Genomic DNA, 17,932 nt, shown 5'->3' with positions numbered 1-17,932 from the left:
GGTTCAAGGCTTATATAATTTTGGGCATGGGGGTCAGAGGGTCAGAATATCCAGAATGGGCAAAGGTCACTACATCATCATCATGGGGAAGCATTTTCATGAATATCAACTGCTAGCTGAATGGGTTCTTATTGGCAGAAAGGAAGTTGAACCTGTTATCTAACTAAGGCTATGTGACATTCTACAGGTAGAGGTGTGTAGGGGTATTTGAACTCCCCAGACAAGGTCAGAGAAGGGGAAGCTCTGTCAGTGAGAAACGTCCTCCATATTGTGCTGAACTCAGAAGGCTATCCAGACAATGGTAGACTCTGACCTTAATTAGCAGGGCACCAGGGCAGGGGGACAAACTGGAACAAGGTGTAACACTTGTATGAACGAAAATGCCATAATAAAACTCATTATTTTCATGCCAACTTAACAACTAAATAAGACAGAAAGTTCACTAGTGTAAATGGAAGAAAACTGATGTTTTTCTTTTTCTCTCCAAGGGTTTTGAATATATGTATAATTCTGATTTCCTTCCTATTAAACTCCAAGTGCCTGCTGGGGCCGCCAGGTCAAACTCAGGGTATTCCTATCAAATTAATTACACAGTCAAACCCGGATGGAATAAGTTCCTATTTCTCATCAAGTCTTTTGCTTCACATTTAGCCCCTCCGTTATGAAATTTAGCACGCTAGACACTGTGCTGAGCTCTTCATATAGGAACTGCTTTTAATCTCTAAGTTTGAAAATGAAACAACCTCCAAGCATCTGCTTTCTTATAGGACCTAGGATCACCAGCCTAGGGATTACAGCACCCACAGTGTGCTGTGTCCTCCCTCATCGATCACTAATTGAGAACATGCCTTACAACTGGATCCTATGGTGGCATTTCCTCAACCGAGGTTCTTTCTTCTCTGATGACTCCAGGTCGTATCAAGGTGACAAATACCAGCCAATACATTCCCCTGATCCAGTGTACTGCCTAGCAATTTCTGGATTCCAGGGCCTTATTTATCTTCCTTCTAAGTATCATACTTAGATGACCTAAGAGACAAGATAAATTTTATTATATCTCAGAATCTCTTTCTTTCTATAATTTGCTTGGTAATAAAATTAATAGCCAACATAGGAACTCTGTGGACTATCTCTTATAATCCTCAACACATATTACACATCTATTACAATGAAATGGAAAAGCTTGTTAACTCGCAGAAGATTACCGCCTTTCTAAGACACATGCATATTCTGGCTTGGAAAACCACACCTCAATACTTGCCAAGCAAGCAAGCTAAAAATCTCAACAATACTGTAAGAACTCCCAGATACATGACACCTGGTCTTATTTCTGCTCCTTCCTGAGTTTATTAGAAGAGGATTCTTCCCAATACCACTTCTGGTCAGCCCCTTAGTATTTCTCCTCTGAACGATTTCAATCACTACCAAATTGATATCTGGACTTAAATATTTATAAGCTGTTTCTATAACTTTAATATCTTTGCTACCCTACTTTAAATTTTTAAGATTTTCAATTGCTAAGTACGTTAAGTCCAAATTCCCTACTACCCTATTTCTCTAATTTCATCCTATTTTCCAAATGTACACATAGTACAAATCTGGCCATACTACAATGTGGCTCTCTTTATCTAGATGTGGTAGGATTCCGAGTCACATGACATTTTTCTGGGATATCTTGTGCCAATTCCCAAAACTCTTCTTCTGTATTCCAATCTCTCAAGAGATTAGGCATCCCTTCCTTATTTTTAATTCAAACCCATAAATGGCTATTTTATTTATTTGTCCCTTCCTTTTGGCTCACACTGCTTTGAGGGCAGAGAATCTATGTTGAAAACATATTCAGGAGTGTGGCATATTATTAAGTGGTGTGCAACTTAAAGGCCTCTTCTGAAAAGTCAAAGGGTTACTGCCAGGCTTACATGTCCCAGAACAAAACATGGAATGTCGGAAAAGAATTCATACCTACTGAGGACAAGCCTAGTATTGGAACAGTCCTAGTGTTGGAAAAGAATTAATGTCTACTGAAGCCAATCAACAGTACTAGAAATATGAGGTGATCAGAAAGAGAAACTGATGTATGAAAGCAAGAAGATTAGAGAACTTGGACTTTACGGAGCAAACAACAAATTTTAAAAAAGAATCCAATCCAACCATTACATAGAACCAACATAAATATAAGATATCTACACATACATGCAAGCATTCTGTCAACTTTAAAATGTTTTCCAGAATTACTTCTGAAATAAAACTCACAAAGTTTTATAAATACAAATCACTAAGGTAAAGAAAATGTACTTTCAATGATGATTCAGGAAGAAAATGGATCAATTAAATCTTTTTTTCTCCCCTTCCTCAATGAGATGAACTTCTGGTATTCACATCTCTTTGGGATATACTTACACGTGATTGTTTTCATCGGGGATAAACGCAAATTAACACCTTTCTGTATGAGACAACGCACAGCACTTCTTGGAGCTACACTCTCTAGCAAGACAAAACTTTCCCAGCTTGAACCCCAGGGGTCTGAGCTCCAACTACTGCCTAGCCAGCCCAGAAGGCTTGACAAGCGTGCGCGCGCAAGCCCTGCACATTTACACCTGGCTCCGGGAGGCGCCTCCAGCCTCCCCGAGCATCACCGGGCGTGCCCGTTCGCCATTACACTACCTTCTAGCTCGCGAGAGGTTATGAGATTCACCACCCACCGCTGCAGGCACTCAGTAGACCCGGAGCAGCAGGCCCTACTTGGCGGGATGTCCTTCTCCTGGAGCGCGCCTGCGCTCAACAGGACCTGCGCTCGCGTTCCTCTTAGGCCCGCCCACAGCGGGAAGTGGGATGGGCGAGACTGGTAGCCAATCGGCTACTCGCAAGAGCAGTTTGGCAGCCTTCCGGAAGCGGTGAGGCGCACCAGTGGCGCTCTGGCGTGGGCACCTACTATAGCTGCCGCGGGATTTGTCCTGTAACCTGCCAGGAGCTGGCGGCCGGTAAGCTCGAAGGCTCCCTGGAGCTAGCTGCGGGAAGGTCTGCGGCAGAGCGAGCTTCCTCTGCTTCAGGGGCTCGCGCCGGGCACCCAAGGTGCCCATAGGTGGGCGGTGCGCCGCGGAAGTGCAGCTGCGATTGGGTCGGTGGGACCTAGGGTGCGTGTGCGCGGGCCGGGAAGGTCTGGGAAGGGAAAGTCTTTGTCTGCCGCTTACCTGTAGGGAAAGGTTTTGTAGTATAGCATAGGTGTCAAAGTGAGGCTCATTCCAGCAGGTTTTGGATTTGGTTTTTAGGGTTTTTTTTAATAGTCTATATTGTTTATATTTTATATTTTTATATATTTAGTTTTTTACATTTTATATTTTTTTATATTTAGTTCGAAGTATTAACTTTTTAAATTGCATTATAGGTTATTATAGAAGCAAAATTTACGCGAGACTTTCCTTTAGTGTAACTTTCATCACTGCCTATTCCATACATCTTGAGAAGCCGGAAGAACATTACACTCCAAAAACACTTGCTTAGCAGGGTGAAATTCCTTTCTTTAAACACTGCAGTAGAAGGGGTTTTATGTATCTTTGAATGGGAACTGAAATGTATTCTAGTGCAATTCTTTCTTTCAGACAATACCCATTTCAGTTTGATTGTAACAAACTAAACTCTCAGACCACGCCCCCCCGTATGATCAGGATAATTGAATACTAATACTAGTTCTTTAGTGTTTCTTCCTGAACATAGAAGGAGGAGGAAGCCAGTGGTGTGGTGGGGGAGGGGCTGAGGCAAAGAAAAAAATAAGTAGAGAGTTTGGCTAAAGAGATATTGAGAAAGATTCATGACTTTAACTTAGTTGTGGTACAAGTTTGTATAACTAACCCAGCAAATTTTTCATTTTACATCAACAACTTGTTATTTCTAGGTTCACTATTCAAGTGGGGGCACAGAGCCAGACATTGTTGCCTTGTACACTTGTAATCCCTCTACTCTACAGGAGTTTGAGGACAGTCTGACCTACACAGTAAGACCTTGTTTCAAGAGAGTGGGAAATTAAAGAGGAAACAAATTGCTTTTGACCTCTGACTATTGTTAAAATGTTCCATTACATGTTAGCATCTTGCCACTCAGACTGGTTGGGCCAGTTCTGCTACCCCCCCCCCATTTTTTTAAAATACTATTTTATTGGTGATTATCATATTTGGCAAAACAAACCCCACAGAGAAATAAAAGTAATATATGGAAAGCTAATAAAAGGAAACAAAAAGATGACCTGAAAATATAAAATGGGCTAGATTACCATGGGAAGGAGAGTGGAGAGAGCAGAGAGGGGATACCCTCGAAACATGATATCGACATATATTGAAACATCACAGTGAAACCTGCTAACTTGCACAATTATATATTTAGCTCCTGGCTTTCACTCTGCTTACATTTTACACATATGTAATTTTTTTCTATTTTAAAGAAATTTTGAAATAGGGTATTGTCATGTGGCCCAGGCTGACCTCAGATTTTGGCAGTCCTCCTGAGTCCTGGGATTACAGGACTGAACCAACACACCTGAATTCAGTTTGAGCTTTCTTTCCTATTATTTCATCTAGTTAAATTGACAGGCTAGGAAACAGGCTTTAGAAAAAGAAGCAGTACAAGTAAGCTTTGTCTGCCTGACAGTAGTGACAGCCAGCGTTGATATTTCATTGCTTATGTTGACATCCATAGAAGGTATATTTTGGAGGTATGTGTGTTCCCTGTCAGGATGAGAAGGGGAGAAAATCGCAGTAACATTTAATTTATTTCTTTCCTACAGAGCAGACATGAATGTTGGAGTTGCCCACAGTGAGGTAAACCCCAATACTCGTGTAATGAATAGCCGTGGTATGTGGCTGACATATGCTTTGGGAGTTGGCCTGCTTCACATTGTATTTCTCAGCATCCCCTTCTGCAGTGTTCCTGTTGCCTGGACCTTAACAAACATAATACATAATCTGGTAAGAACTCCATTTTACTTTCAATATGGTGCGCTCTAAGGTTCTATGTCAGGGAGTTAAGGAAAGAAACAGTGAGATGCTATTTAATGAGTACAGAGCTTCAGTTTGGAGTGATGAGAAAAGTGGAGATAAGTTACTGGTGGTTCATAACAGCATGAAGGTATTTAATACATGGTAAATAACATCTGTAACTTAGTGGTGTTTGGACAGCACATTGCTCTTCAGTACTGGGATTTGAACTTGGCCCTGTGGATGCCTGGCAAGCTCTGGACTGAAGTACACCTCCAGCCCAACACTTAGGGGTTTTGTTAACAGCACTGTGTTATAAAAGTCACCTATTTAAAATGTACAGTTCCAGACTTGGCATTGCAAAGATAAGTACATGTATATAATCCAGTGGCTTGAGGTAATTTTGAAGAATTTTAATGTTGGTTAGGATTCCTTACTTGTCAGGCTTTAACGTTAGGCCTGTTTCTAACACTTCATTTTTTTGCCATTTTAATTTCATTACACTTTCATTGATTGCCATTTTAATAAAAATTACATTATAATTTGGGTTATTATTAATTGATTCACTAGAATATTTGAACATTAATTGGGTTTTGTTTAAGTCTAATAAACATTTTTGGTTTGATCCTTGCAAAGTTTTTTTAAATTGTTTGACTACTTTTTTTTATTCAGTATAAACATTTTAACCTAAGCACTTTTCAGCGTCCTATGGTACCTTAGATATTTCTTGTTGGTTTCTTTTTTTTTTTTTGGTTCTTTTTTTCGGAGCTGGGGGACCGAACCCAGGGCCTTGTGCTTCCTAGGTAAGCGCTCTACCACTGAGCTAAATCCCCAGCCCTCTTGTTGGTTTCATGCTCCTGCCACATTAGCACTACAGATTGTCACAGACTTCACTGACTCCTGAGCATGTTACTCATGCTTGGAAGTTGACTATTAGGAAGAGAACCCATCCAACACTGTGAGGGTTTCTTAACCTTTAAGTGATTACTAAAGCAGAGTGGAAAGGGAACTGAATCCAAACTGATTATATGCTTGCTTATTAGAGCAGAACAGAAAGAAAGAAAGGAGATAGGTGTTTTTATACTAATAGTTAATTTACATACGGAATGTTGGTGAGGTTGATGATCAGGGTACTGGGTTGGTAGAAAAGATAAGTAAATACTTCTTCCATTTTAAGTGAGGGACTCTGATAGAACATCACTGTTGTACTTGTTTAAGCGGTGGAATCACTGGGCATGGTTGCACGCACCTCTGATTAGGGAGGCAGAGGCAGGTGGATCTCTGCAAGTTCAAGGCCAGCTTGGTCTATTTAACAAGGTCAAGAAAAGCAAGACTACATAGAGAGGCTCTATCTCAAAGAGACAGAGACAGAGGAAAGGAGGGGGGGGAGAGGGAGGGAGGGAGGGAGGGGAGAGAGAGAGAGAGAGAGAGAGAGAGAGAGAGAGAGAGAGAGAGAGAGAGAGAGAATGGATGAGAATGAATATATCTTATCATGTTGCCCAGGATGGCTTTGAACTCCTTGGCTCAAGTAACCTTCCCATTTCATCTTCCCAAGTAAGTGGGACAGAAGGTGCATACCCAGAGTGGTGCATAGTTTTAAATAGTGGTTTCTAGAAATGCTTGACTAGAAACCTAGTCATCTCCTTTTGACCAGAACTTTTATTTTGGCTTCTGTGGGATCACTTTGTCCTAGGTATACCTCCTGCAGAGTCTTCTTTTTATGTAGAAGGTCGCAATAACATTCGCCACCACAAGATGGCGCTGGCTTCCACTGCACCCCACGTGGAAGGCCGAGATAGCTTTGCCATTACAAGATGGCGTTGGCCTCCGCCGCACCAGCCGACTTCCTTTTAGGAAGTTAACTGTGTGTGTATGTGCAAGAGTGCCTTCATGCCAGGTCTTTGCCCACTCCGGGGCGTGCCTAATGAGATCATGGGTAAGCGACCAACCAGGTGTGGATGCACCGCGCTAGGGTGTATATAAGCGCGCCATGCCGTTGCGCCTGGCCACTCTTTAAGATTCAATAAACGTTTTAGGTGTCCCCGCGTATTCTTGCTGGCGAGGTCGCGCAGGACATTTGGTGCCGAGAACCCGGGACGCCACACCATCGCCAGGCGCTGACAGAGGAGGTCCTCCGTCCGCAGAGAGAATCCAAAAAGCTGCAGGACGCGGGTAAGGCCCTGAGAGACATGCTTAGTCTTGATCTGTTCCACTTCACTCCCCTGCAAATCGTTTTAGCAGCCCTCATGCTTTCTCTATTGGCCTTTGAGTTTTTGGCTGCTGCCAGACAGCATCAGAGGTCGCATGGGAGCCGCCCAGCTGTAATAGCAAAGCAGAGAGTGCTAGGGCAAGTACAAGACGGCATGTCAGAAACAGGGTGGGGTAAAAAATTAAAGAGCTCAAGGAAAAAAGATAAAAATAAGCAGACAGTCACTTCCAAAGACTTCAGATCTGCGGAGGTGAGAGATTGGGGAAAAAAACGCCCCGGGAAAGATGAAACAGAGAAGGGAAAAAAAGTCTTGAAAAGGAGAAGTCGTTATCCGTTAAAGGAATTAAAGGCTTCAGAGCTTGATAGCTCAGAGACAGATGAGCTTAGCTCCTCTGAGGGAGAGGATTTAGAAGATGAGGCAGCTCGCTATGAAGAAGAAGGATACTACCCAGATGAACAACGAGCTAACAGCTTGGGTAAACAGAAGGAAGTGGGAGGTGGAAACCATGCGGTTTCCCAGCCTATAAGCCCCAGCGCCCCTCCATCTTATATGGAGAGATTCCACTCAGATTCCTTCCTCACTAAAGAGGAACAGAAAAAGATACAGCAGGCATTTCCGAAGTTTGAGGCCGCCGATGGAGGCCGTGTTCACGCACCAGTAGAATATGTTCAAATTATGGAACTTGCCGAGTCGGTCCATAACTATGGAGTTAGTGCCAATTTTACTATTGCTCAAGTCGAGAGGCTTGCCACTCTGGCCATGACTCCAGGAGACTGGCAGACAACAGTGAAGGCTGCGCTCCCTAATATGGGACAATATGTGGAATGGAAAGCCTTGTGGTATGACGCCTCTCAGGCACAGGCCAAAGTCAATGCCATTGCTGAAGGCGATCAGAGAGATTGGACACTTGATCTGCTAACAGGACAAGGGCAGTATGCCAATAATCAAACAAACTATGACTGGGGAGCATACGCTCAAATCTCTGCTGCCGCCGTTAAGGCGTGGAAGGCACTTTCCAAGAAGGGAGAGTCTGGGGGACACTTAACGAAAATTATACAAGGCCCCCAGGAGCCATTCTCAGACTTCGTGGCTAGGATGATGGAGGCAGCAGGCAGGATCTTTGGAGACCCTGAACAGGCAATGCCTTTAGTGGAACAGTTGGTCTATGAGCAAGCCACACAGGAATGCAGAGCAGCTATTACACCTAGGAAGAGCAAAGGATTACAGGACTGGCTGAGAGTTTGCCGAGAACTTGGAGGCCCGCTTACTAATGCCGGCCTCGCGGCTGCTATCCTACAGGGCCAAAAGTGCTCAGGTACAGGTGATCGCAGGGTCTGCTATAACTGTGGCAAACCAGGACATCTGAAAAAGGAGTGTCAGGCCCTCACAAAGAAGAGAGCACCAGGACTGTGTACTAAGTGTGGGAAAGGCTATCATTGGGCTAGTGAGTGTCGCTCAGTTAAAGATATCAGAGGCAGGCTTATTCAGCCCGGGCCTCCCCAGGCAGAAGGGGGTGAAAATACTCCAAAAAACGGGTATCTTGGCCCCAAGTCTCAGGGCCCCAAAACATATGGGACTCCAGCTCACAACAGACGGACACCACGGTTCACAGAGCTACAAAAGGCTCAGCAGGAATGGACCTCTGTTCCACCACCCAATTCATATTAATGCCACTGATGGGTGTGCAACCTGTCCCCACTGACTACAAAGGCCCCCTACCCTTAGGAAGTGTCGGCCTTATTTTGGGTTGATCCTCCTTAACCTTAAAGGGACTTATTGTTCACCCTGGAATAATAGATCAAGATTACACGGGAGAACTTCAAGTTCTCTGCTCTTGCCCTCAAGGCGTTTTTTCCATCTTCTCAGGTGACAGGATTGCTCAGTTGATTATCCTTCCAAGCTTACATGATCATTTCCCTTCTTCCGTGGTCCCTAGAGGCCCCGCGAAGTTTGGCTCTTCCGGGACTGATTCTGCTTATTTAATGATGGACCTTAATTCTGGACCCTCTTTAGAGTTGAATATAGAAGGGAAAACTTTTACGGGAATTCTAGATTCAGGGGCTGATAAGAGCATTATCTCCTCTAGTTGGTGGCCTAAGGCATGGCCTGTCACTCAATCATCCCATTCCTTACAAGGACTAGGGTATGAGGCCAGCCCCACTATCAGCTCACGCTCCTTGATCTGACATGCTCGAGAAGGCCAATCAGGAAGGTTCATTCCTTATGTCCTCCCTCTTCCTGTTAACCTTTGGGGGAGGGATGTCTTACAGGGTCTAGGACTGACATTGACCAACGAGTACTCTCGACAAACTGTCGAGATTATGAAGAGAATGGGCTACGAGGAAGGGAAGGGATTAGGAAAAAAGGAACAAGGAAAATTAGAACCAGTCCCACAAGAAGGTAATATAGGAAGGCAAGGCCTGGGTTTTTCCTAGGTGCCATTGAGGGTTCTATGCCCATACCCTGGCTTACGGAGGAGGTAAAATGGGTTCCTCAATGGCCTCTATCCTCTGAAAAATTGGAACCTGCCACTAAATTGGTTAATGAACAATTACAGCTTGGTCATTTAGAACCGTCCATTTCACCATGGAATACTCCTATTTTTGTGATAAAGAAAAAATCAGGAAAATGGAGACTTCTCCATGATTTGAGAGCCATTAATGCACAGATGCGTTTATTTGGCTCGATCCAACGAGGCCTACCCTTACTCTCCGCCTTACCTAAGCAATGGAAGATAATAATTATAGACATTAAGGATTGTTTCTTTTCCATCCCCTTGTGTCCACAAGACAGACAGAGGTTTGATTTACTATACCAGCTATTAATCATCTTGAACCTGATAAGAGATTTCAGTGGAAGGTCCTGCCTCAAGGCATGGCCAATAGCCCCACTATGTGCCAACTATATGTGCAACAAGCCCTTGAACCTATAAGGAAGCAATTTCCATCTTTGCTTCTGGCTCATTACTGGATGATATTCTAATGTGTGATAGAGATTTAACAACCTTACAGACCTCATATCCCATCTTAATTTAAACATTGGGACAATGGGGACTACAAGTCGCTACAGAAAAGGTTCAAATTGCAGAAACTGGCTCATTTCTGGGATCGGTCATTTATCCTGAAAAAATATTTCCTCGGAAATTAGAGATTCGCAGAGATCATTTACATACCTTAAATGAATTCCAAAAATTATTGGGAGATATAAATTGGCTGAGACCATTTTTAAAGATTTCCTCTGCTGAGTTGAAACCTTTATTTGATATTTTGGAAGGGGACTCTCATATCTCCTCTCCGAGAGCATTGACGCCAGCCGCAAACCAGGCCTTACAAGATGTAGAAAATGCCTTACAGGATGCTCAATTGCAGCGCATTGATGAAACCAAGCCTTTTGATTTGTGTGTTTTCAAAACTATACAGTTACCAACAGCTGCCTTGTGGCAGGATGGGCCTTTATTATGGATCCATCCCAATGCATCTCCTGCTAAGATTATTGACTGGTATCCTGATGTGGTTGCTCAGCTTGCACTCCGCGGGTTGAAGGCAGCTATTACTCATTTTGGGAAAGAACCCAAAATTTTGATAGTACCATATACAGCCATTCAGGTTCAACATTAGCTGCTACCTCAAATGCTTGGGCAGTGTTAGTTACTTCCTTTGCTGGACAGATTGATAATCATTATCCAAAACACCCGATCCTACAATTTGCTTTAAGCCAAGCCATTGTGTTCCCACACATAATGTCTCAGAAACCACTTGTTGATGGGGTTGTAGTGTATACAGATGGGTCAAAAACTGGTGTAGGTGCTTATGTGGTCAATAATAAGGTAGTATCTAAGCAGTATAATGAAACCTCACCTCAAGTTGTGGAATGTTTAGTGGTGCTAGAGGTCCTCGAGATCTTCCCAGGCCCGCTTAACATTGTGTCAGATTCCTCCTATGTGGTTAATGCAGTTAAGTTTCTTGAGGTGGCTGGATTAATCAGGCCTTCCAGCAAACTTGCTCAAATTTTTCAACAAATTCAATCTACCCTTCTCGGCAGGAGATCCCCTGTATTTATAACACATATTAGAGCTCACTCGGGCCTTCCTGGTCCAATGTCCCGCGGAAATGACCTAGTGGACCAAGCTACAAGAGTGATTGCAGTTGCCTTGTCCCCCCAATTAGATGTAGCAAAAGAATTTCACAGACAATTTCATGTGACGGCTGAAACTTTATGCCACCGATTTGCTTTGACTAGAAAAGAAGCTAGGGAGATAGTTACCCAATGTCAAAATTGTTGTCAATTCCTGCCTGTACCACATGTGGGAGTTAACCCACGAGGAATCCAACCGCTACAGGTCTGGCAAATGGATGTTACTCATATCCCTTCTTTTGGAAGACTTCAGTATCTGCATGTTTCTATTGATACATGCTCTGGCATCATGTTTGCTACACCTCTAACAGGAGAAAAGGCCTCGCATGCAATTCAACATTGCCTCGAGGCGTGGAGTGCTTGGGGTAAACCCAAACTCCTTAAGACAGACAATGGACCAGCTTATACTTCTCAAAAATTTCAACAATTCTGCCACCAGATGGATGTGACTCATCTGACTGGTCTCCCGTATAATCCTCAGGGACAGGGCATTGTAGAACGTGCCCATCGCACTCTCAAATCCTATTTAATTAAACAAAAAGGGGGAGTCGAGGAGGCTCTACCCTCAGTACCAAGAGAAGCTGTTTCCATGGCACTCTTCACCCTTAATTTTTTAAATCTTGACGCCCAAGGCCATACTGCGGCCGAACGCCACTATTCAGAGCCTGATAGACCAAAAGAGATGGCAAAATGGAAAGATGTTCTGACTGGTCTATGGAAAGGCCCGGATCCTATTTTAATAAGATCCAGGGGAGCGGTTTGTGTTTTCCCACAGGAAGAAGACAACCCATTCTGGCTACCGGAACGACTGACACGGAGAATTCTGACGCCTAAAAATGACTCCTGGATGGATCCCTCGGAAACTACCTCTAGCCCTCACACTGCCTCTTTGGATTTGGATTCCTAGTACTTCAAAGAATGAGTGGGGGTGGCTCTGTTTGGTGCAGCCCTATGCTGTGGATTAGTGTTCATGCTATGGTTGGTTTGCAAACTCAGATCTCAACAGAAACGTGACAAGGCCGTTATCACTCAAGCACTTGTGGCCATTGAACAAGGGGCCTCCCCTAAAATTTGGTTATCTATCTTCAAAAATTAGTCGGTATCTGAGTTCTCTGCTCTTGCACCCCATGGATCTGTGGATCCATTGCACTGGGATGAGAGAGACTTAATGATTCTTTGATCAGCCCTTCTACATCGCTGAGGTTTCCTCATTGCACGCGATAGGGTGATCATGATTTCCCCACTAACTCATTTTCTGGCTGGCCTCTTTTTAGAGTTCGCCCTAGGTCATTTAACAGTTACTGTCACACAGCACTGCGGTATCCAGAGACGGGCAACTTTCCTCATGCACAGACCAATCTAAGACACGGGGCCCAGTGGCGATAGGGTTACCCTTCGACGGATAAGGCTGTGACATAGAGGAACGACCTAAGACAGGAGCCACAGCAGATGGACGTAACTGCAGGGACCTAGACCAGCCTAGACAATAATTTATTGTTATTAATAAAATAATAAGGGGGAGATGTAGAGGGCTGCAATAACATTCGCCACCACAAGATGGCGCTGGCTTCCACTGCGCCCCACGTGGAAGGCCGAGATAGCTTTGCCATTACAAGATGGCGCTGGCCTCCGCCGCGCCAGCTGACTTCCTTTCAGGAAGTTAACTGTGTGCGAATGTGCAAGAGTGCCTTTGTGCCAGGTCTTTGCGCACTCCGGGGCGTGCCTAATGAGATCATGGGTAAGCGACCAATCAGGTGTGGATGCGCCGCGCTAGGGTGTATATAAGCCGTGCCATGCCGGTGCTCCTGGCCTCTCTTTAAGATTCAATAAACGTTTTAGCTGCAGTAAGGATTCGTGTGTCCCCGCGTATTCTTGCTGGCGAGGTCATACGGTACATTTTTATCCATCCATTAATATTAGTAATCTCCTATGATCCTTTGCTTTGATTCTCTTTATGCTGTATACTCTATCCAGATCATTCCGCCCACCTATATTTTCAGTTTCTATCTGTAGACCAATACTTGTATTTAGATAACCTTACATTTGAAAGCAAACATATAAATGGAACTTGTTGTAGTCCTGAGTTAATCCTCACCACAATGGTCTGTTCCTAACTTCCCTCTAGATCTCATCTTAAGAATTTACTGCCTGGCTCCCTGGTTGCTGCCGCTGCAGAGAGCCCCTGGGCAGCACCCCACGAGCGAACCTGAGCCTCGGGACCACAGGTAAGACCAAATTTTCTGCTGCAAGAAAGCTGCCTGGTGAGCTTGGGACACGGAAGCAGAATTTCTCTAGGAGGCACGGTCTGTGTTTACCGGAAGTCCCACACCCGCGGATCCCGGCCCGCAGCAGCTCTCTGCTCCCAGACCCGGTGAGAGAGAGACCCAACCGCCTGGTCAGGTGGGCACTCCTGAGGCTGCAGAGCGGAAGAGACCACCAACCCTGCTCACCCCTGCCCACATCCCTGGCCCAAGAGGAAACTGTATAAGGCCTCTGGGCTCCCGTGGGGGAGGGCCCAGGAGCGGCAGGACTTCTGCACCTGAGACACCGCCGGAACCTGAAAGAAACAGACCGGATAAACAGTTCTCTGCACCCAAATCCCGTGGGAGGGAGAGCTAAACCTTCAGAGAGGCAGACAAGCCTGGGAAACCAGAAGAGACTGCTCCCTGCACACACATCTCGGACGCCAGAGGAAAAAGCCAAAGACCATCTGGAACCCTGGTGCACTGAAGCTCCCGGAAGGGGCGGCACAGGTCTTCCTGGTTGCTGCCGCTGCAGAGAGCCCCTGGGCAGCACCCCACGAGCGAACCTGAGCCTCGGGACCACAGGTAAGACCAAATTTTCTGCTGCAAGAAAGCTGCCTGGTGAACTCAAGACACAGGCCCACAGGAACAGCTGAAGACCTGTAGAGAGGAAAAACTACACGCCGGAAAGCAGAACACACTGTCCCCATAACTGACTGAAAGAGAGGAAAACAGGTCTACAGCACTCCTGACACACAGGCTTATAGGTCAGTCTAGCCACTGTCAGAAATAGCAGAACAAAGTAACACTAGAGATAATCTGATGGCGAGAGGCAAGCGCAGGAACCCAAGCAACAGAAACCAAGACTGCATGCCATCATCGGAGCCCAATTCTCCCACCAAAACAAACATGGAATATCCAAACACACCAGAAAAGCAAGATCTAGTTTCAAAATCATATTTGATCATGATGCTGGAGGACTTCAAGAAAGACATGAACACACTTAGGGAAACACAGGAAATCATTAATAAACAAGTAGAGGCCTACAGAGAGGAATGGCAAAAATCCCTGAAAGAATTCCAGGAAAACACAATCAAACAGATGAAGGAATTAAAAACGGAAATAGAAGCAATCAAGAAAGAACACATGGAAACAACCCTGGATATAGAAAACCAAAAGAAGAGACAAGGAGCTGTAGATACAAGCTTCACCAACAGAATACAAGAGATGGAAGAGAGAATCTCAGGAGCAGAAGATTCCATAGAAATCATTGACTCAACTGTCAAAGATAATGTAAAGCGGAAAAAGCTACTGGTCCAAAACATACAGGAAATCCAGGACTCAATGAGAAGATCAAACCTAAGGATAATAGGTATAGAAGAGAGTGAAGACTCCCAGCTCAAAGGACCAGTAAATATCTTCAACAAAATCATAGAAGAAAACTTCCCTAACCTAAAAAAAGAGATACCCATAGGCATACAAGAAGCCTACAGAACTCCAAATAGATTGGACCAGAAAAGAAACACCTCCCGTCACATAATTGTCAAAACACCAAACGCACAAAATAAAGAAAGAATATTAAAAGCAGTAAGGGAAAAAGGTCAAGTAACATATAAAGGGAGACCTATCAGAATCACACCAGACTTCTCGCCAGAAACTATGAAGGCCAGAAGATCCTGGACTGATGTCATACAGACCCTAAGAGAACACAAATGCCAGCCCAGGTTACTGTATCCAGCAAAACTCTCAATTAACATTGATGGAGAAACCAAGATATTCCATGACAAAACCAAATTTACACAATATCTTTCTACAAATCCAGCACTACAAAGGATAATAAATGGTAAAGCCCAACATAAGGAGGCAAGCTATACCCTAGAAGAAGCAAGAAACTAATCGTCTTGGCAACAAAACAAAGAGAATGAAAGCACACAAACATAACCTCACATCCAAATATGAATATAAAGGGAAACAATAATCACTATTCCTTAATATCTCTCAATATCAATGGCCTCAACTCCCCAATAAAAAGACATAGATTAACAAACTGGATACGCAACGAGGACCCTGCATTCTGCTGCCTACAGGAAACACACCTCAGAGACAAAGACAGACACTACCTCAGAGTGAAAGGCTGGAAAACAACTTTCCAAGCAAATGGTCAGAAGAAGCAAGCTGGAGTAGCCATTCTAATATCAAATAAAATCAATTTCCAACTAAAAGTCATCAAAAAAGATAAGGAAGGACACTTCATATTCATCAAAGGAAAAATCCACCAAGATGAACTCTCAATCCTAAATATCTATGCCCCAAATACAAGGGCACCTACATACGTAAAAGAAACCTTACTAAAGCTCAAAACACACATTGCACCTCACACAATAATAGTGGGAGATTTCAACACCCCACTCTCATCAATGGACAGATCATGGAAACAGAAATTAAACAGTGATGTCGACAGACTAAGAGAAGTCATGAGCCAAATGGACTTAACGGATATTTATAGAACATTCTATCCTAAAGCAAAAGGATATACCTTCTTCTCAGCTCCTCATGGTACTTTCTCCAAAATTGACCATATAATTGGTCAAAAAACGGGCCTCAACAGGTACAGAAAGATAGAAATAATCCCATGCGTGCTATCGGACCACCACGGCCTAAAACTGGTCTTCAATAACAATAAGGGAAGAATGCCCACATATACGTGGAAATTGAACAATGCTCTACTCAATGATAACCTGGTCAAGGAAGAAATAAAGAAAGAAATTAAAAACTTTTTAGAATTTAATGAAAATGAAGATACAACATACTCAAACTTATGGGACACAATGAAAGCTGTGCTAAGAGGAAAACTCATAGCGCTGAGTGCCTGCAGAAAGAAACAGGAAAGAGCATATGTCAGCAGCTTGACAGCACACCTAAAAGCTCTAGAACAAAAAGAAGCAAATACACCCAGGAGGAGTAGAAGGCAGGAAATAATCAAACTCAGAGCTGAAATCAACCAAGTAGAAACAAAAAGGACCATAGAAAGAATCAACAGAACCAAAAGTTGGTTCTTTGAGAAAATCAACAAGATAGATAAACCCTTAGCCAGACTAACGAGAGGACACAGAGAGTGCGTCCAAATTAACAAAATCAGAAATGAAAAGGGAGACATAACTACAGATTCAGAGGAAATTCAAAAAATCATCAGATCTTACTATAAAAACCTATATTCAACAAAATTTGAAAATCTTCAGGAAATGGACAATTTCCTAGACAGATACCAGGTATCGAAGTTAAATCAGGAACAGATAAACCAGTTAAACAACCCCATAACTCCTAAGGAAATAGAAGCAGTCATTAAAGGTCTCCCAACCAAAAAGAGCCCAGGTCCAGATGGGTTTAGTGCAGAATTCTATCAAACCTTCATAGAAGACCTCATACCAATATTATCCAAACTATTCCACAAAATTGAAACAGATGGAGCCCTACCGAATTCCTTCTACGAATCTACAATTACTCTTATACCTAAACCACACAAAGACACAACAAAGAAAGAGAACTTCAGACCAATTTCCCTTATGAATATCGACGCAAAAATACTCAATAAAATTCTGGCAAACCGAATTCAAGAGCACATCAAAACAATCATCCACCATGATCAAGTAGGCTTCATCCCAGGCATGCAGGGATGGTTTAATATACGGAAAACCATCAACGTGATCCATTATATAAACAAACTGAAAGAACAGAACCACATGATCATTTCATTAGATGCTGAGAAAGCATTTGACAAAATTCAACACCCCTTCATGATAAAAGTCCTGGAAAGAATAGGAATTCAAGGCCCATACCTAAACATAGTAAAAGCCATATACAGCAAACCAGTTGCTAACATTAAACTAAATGGAGAGAAACTTGAAGCAATCCCACTAAAATCAGGGACTAGACAAGGCTGCCCACTCTCTCCCTACTTATTCAATATAGTTCTTGAAGTTCTAGCCAGAGCAATCAGACAACAAAAGGAGATCAAAGGGATACAGATCGGAAAAGAAGAGGTCAAAATATCACTATTTGCAGATGACATGATAGTATATTTAAGTGATCCCAAAAGTTCCACCAGAGAACTACTAAAGCTGATAAACAACTTCAGCAAAGTGGCTGGGTATAAAATTAACTCAAATAAATCAGTTGCCTTCCTCTATACAAAAGAGAAACAAGCCGAGAAAGAAATTAGGGAAACGACACCCTTCATAATAGACCCAAATAATATAAAGTACCTCGGTGTGACTTTAACCAAGCAAGTAAAAGATCTGTACAATAAGAACTTCAAGACACTGAAGAAAGAAATTGAAGAAGACCTCAGAAGATGGAAAGATCTCCCATGCTCATGGAT

The 17,932-nt window shown here is 43.4% G+C and overlaps 3 protein-coding genes across 16 annotated transcripts in view; 2 read left to right on the top strand and 1 right to left on the bottom strand.

Moving 5' to 3' along the window:
• The window catches only part of Pms1 (PMS1 homolog 1, mismatch repair system component), an 85,409-nt gene extending 82,626 nt beyond the window's left edge, over window positions 1–2,783 (bottom strand). For 4 of the 13 annotated variants that reach the window (XM_087567186.1, XM_087567190.1, XM_087567185.1 and 1 more), the window contains exons 1-2: window positions 2,665–2,783; window positions 849–1,029 (exon numbers count right to left, since the gene is read on the bottom strand). The gene's annotated coding sequence lies outside the window, so the exon portion shown is untranslated. 13 annotated transcript variants of the gene reach the window in all.
• A 118-nt stretch (window positions 2,784–2,901) lies between these two features.
• On the top strand, window positions 2,902–16,682 carry Ormdl1 (ORMDL sphingolipid biosynthesis regulator 1). 2 transcript variants are annotated; one of them, XM_087564326.1, is made up of 4 exons: window positions 2,902–2,981; window positions 4,778–4,958; window positions 7,004–7,139; window positions 13,437–16,682. In XM_087564326.1, exons 2-4 carry the CDS (start codon window positions 4,785–4,787, stop codon window positions 13,538–13,540), a joined length of 414 nt encoding a protein of 137 aa, XP_087420452.1. In that variant the 5' UTR covers window positions 2,902–2,981; window positions 4,778–4,784; the 3' UTR covers window positions 13,541–16,682.
• Window positions 13,437–17,932, top strand: part of Osgepl1 (O-sialoglycoprotein endopeptidase-like 1) — a 34,572-nt gene continuing 30,076 nt past the window's right edge. The window contains exon 1 of the transcript XR_015628600.1: window positions 13,437–13,536. The gene's annotated coding sequence lies outside the window, so the exon portion shown is untranslated. The remainder of the gene's footprint in view (window positions 13,537–17,932) is intronic.

The sequence above is a fragment of the Rattus norvegicus genome, chromosome 9 (assembly GCF_021556685.1).
Source record: "Rattus norvegicus strain SHRSP/BbbUtx chromosome 9, alternate assembly SHRSP_T2T, whole genome shotgun sequence".
In the NCBI taxonomy this organism is placed as follows: Eukaryota; Metazoa; Chordata; class Mammalia; order Rodentia; family Muridae; genus Rattus; species Rattus norvegicus.
This window is presented reverse-complemented; position numbering and strand designations above follow the sequence as displayed.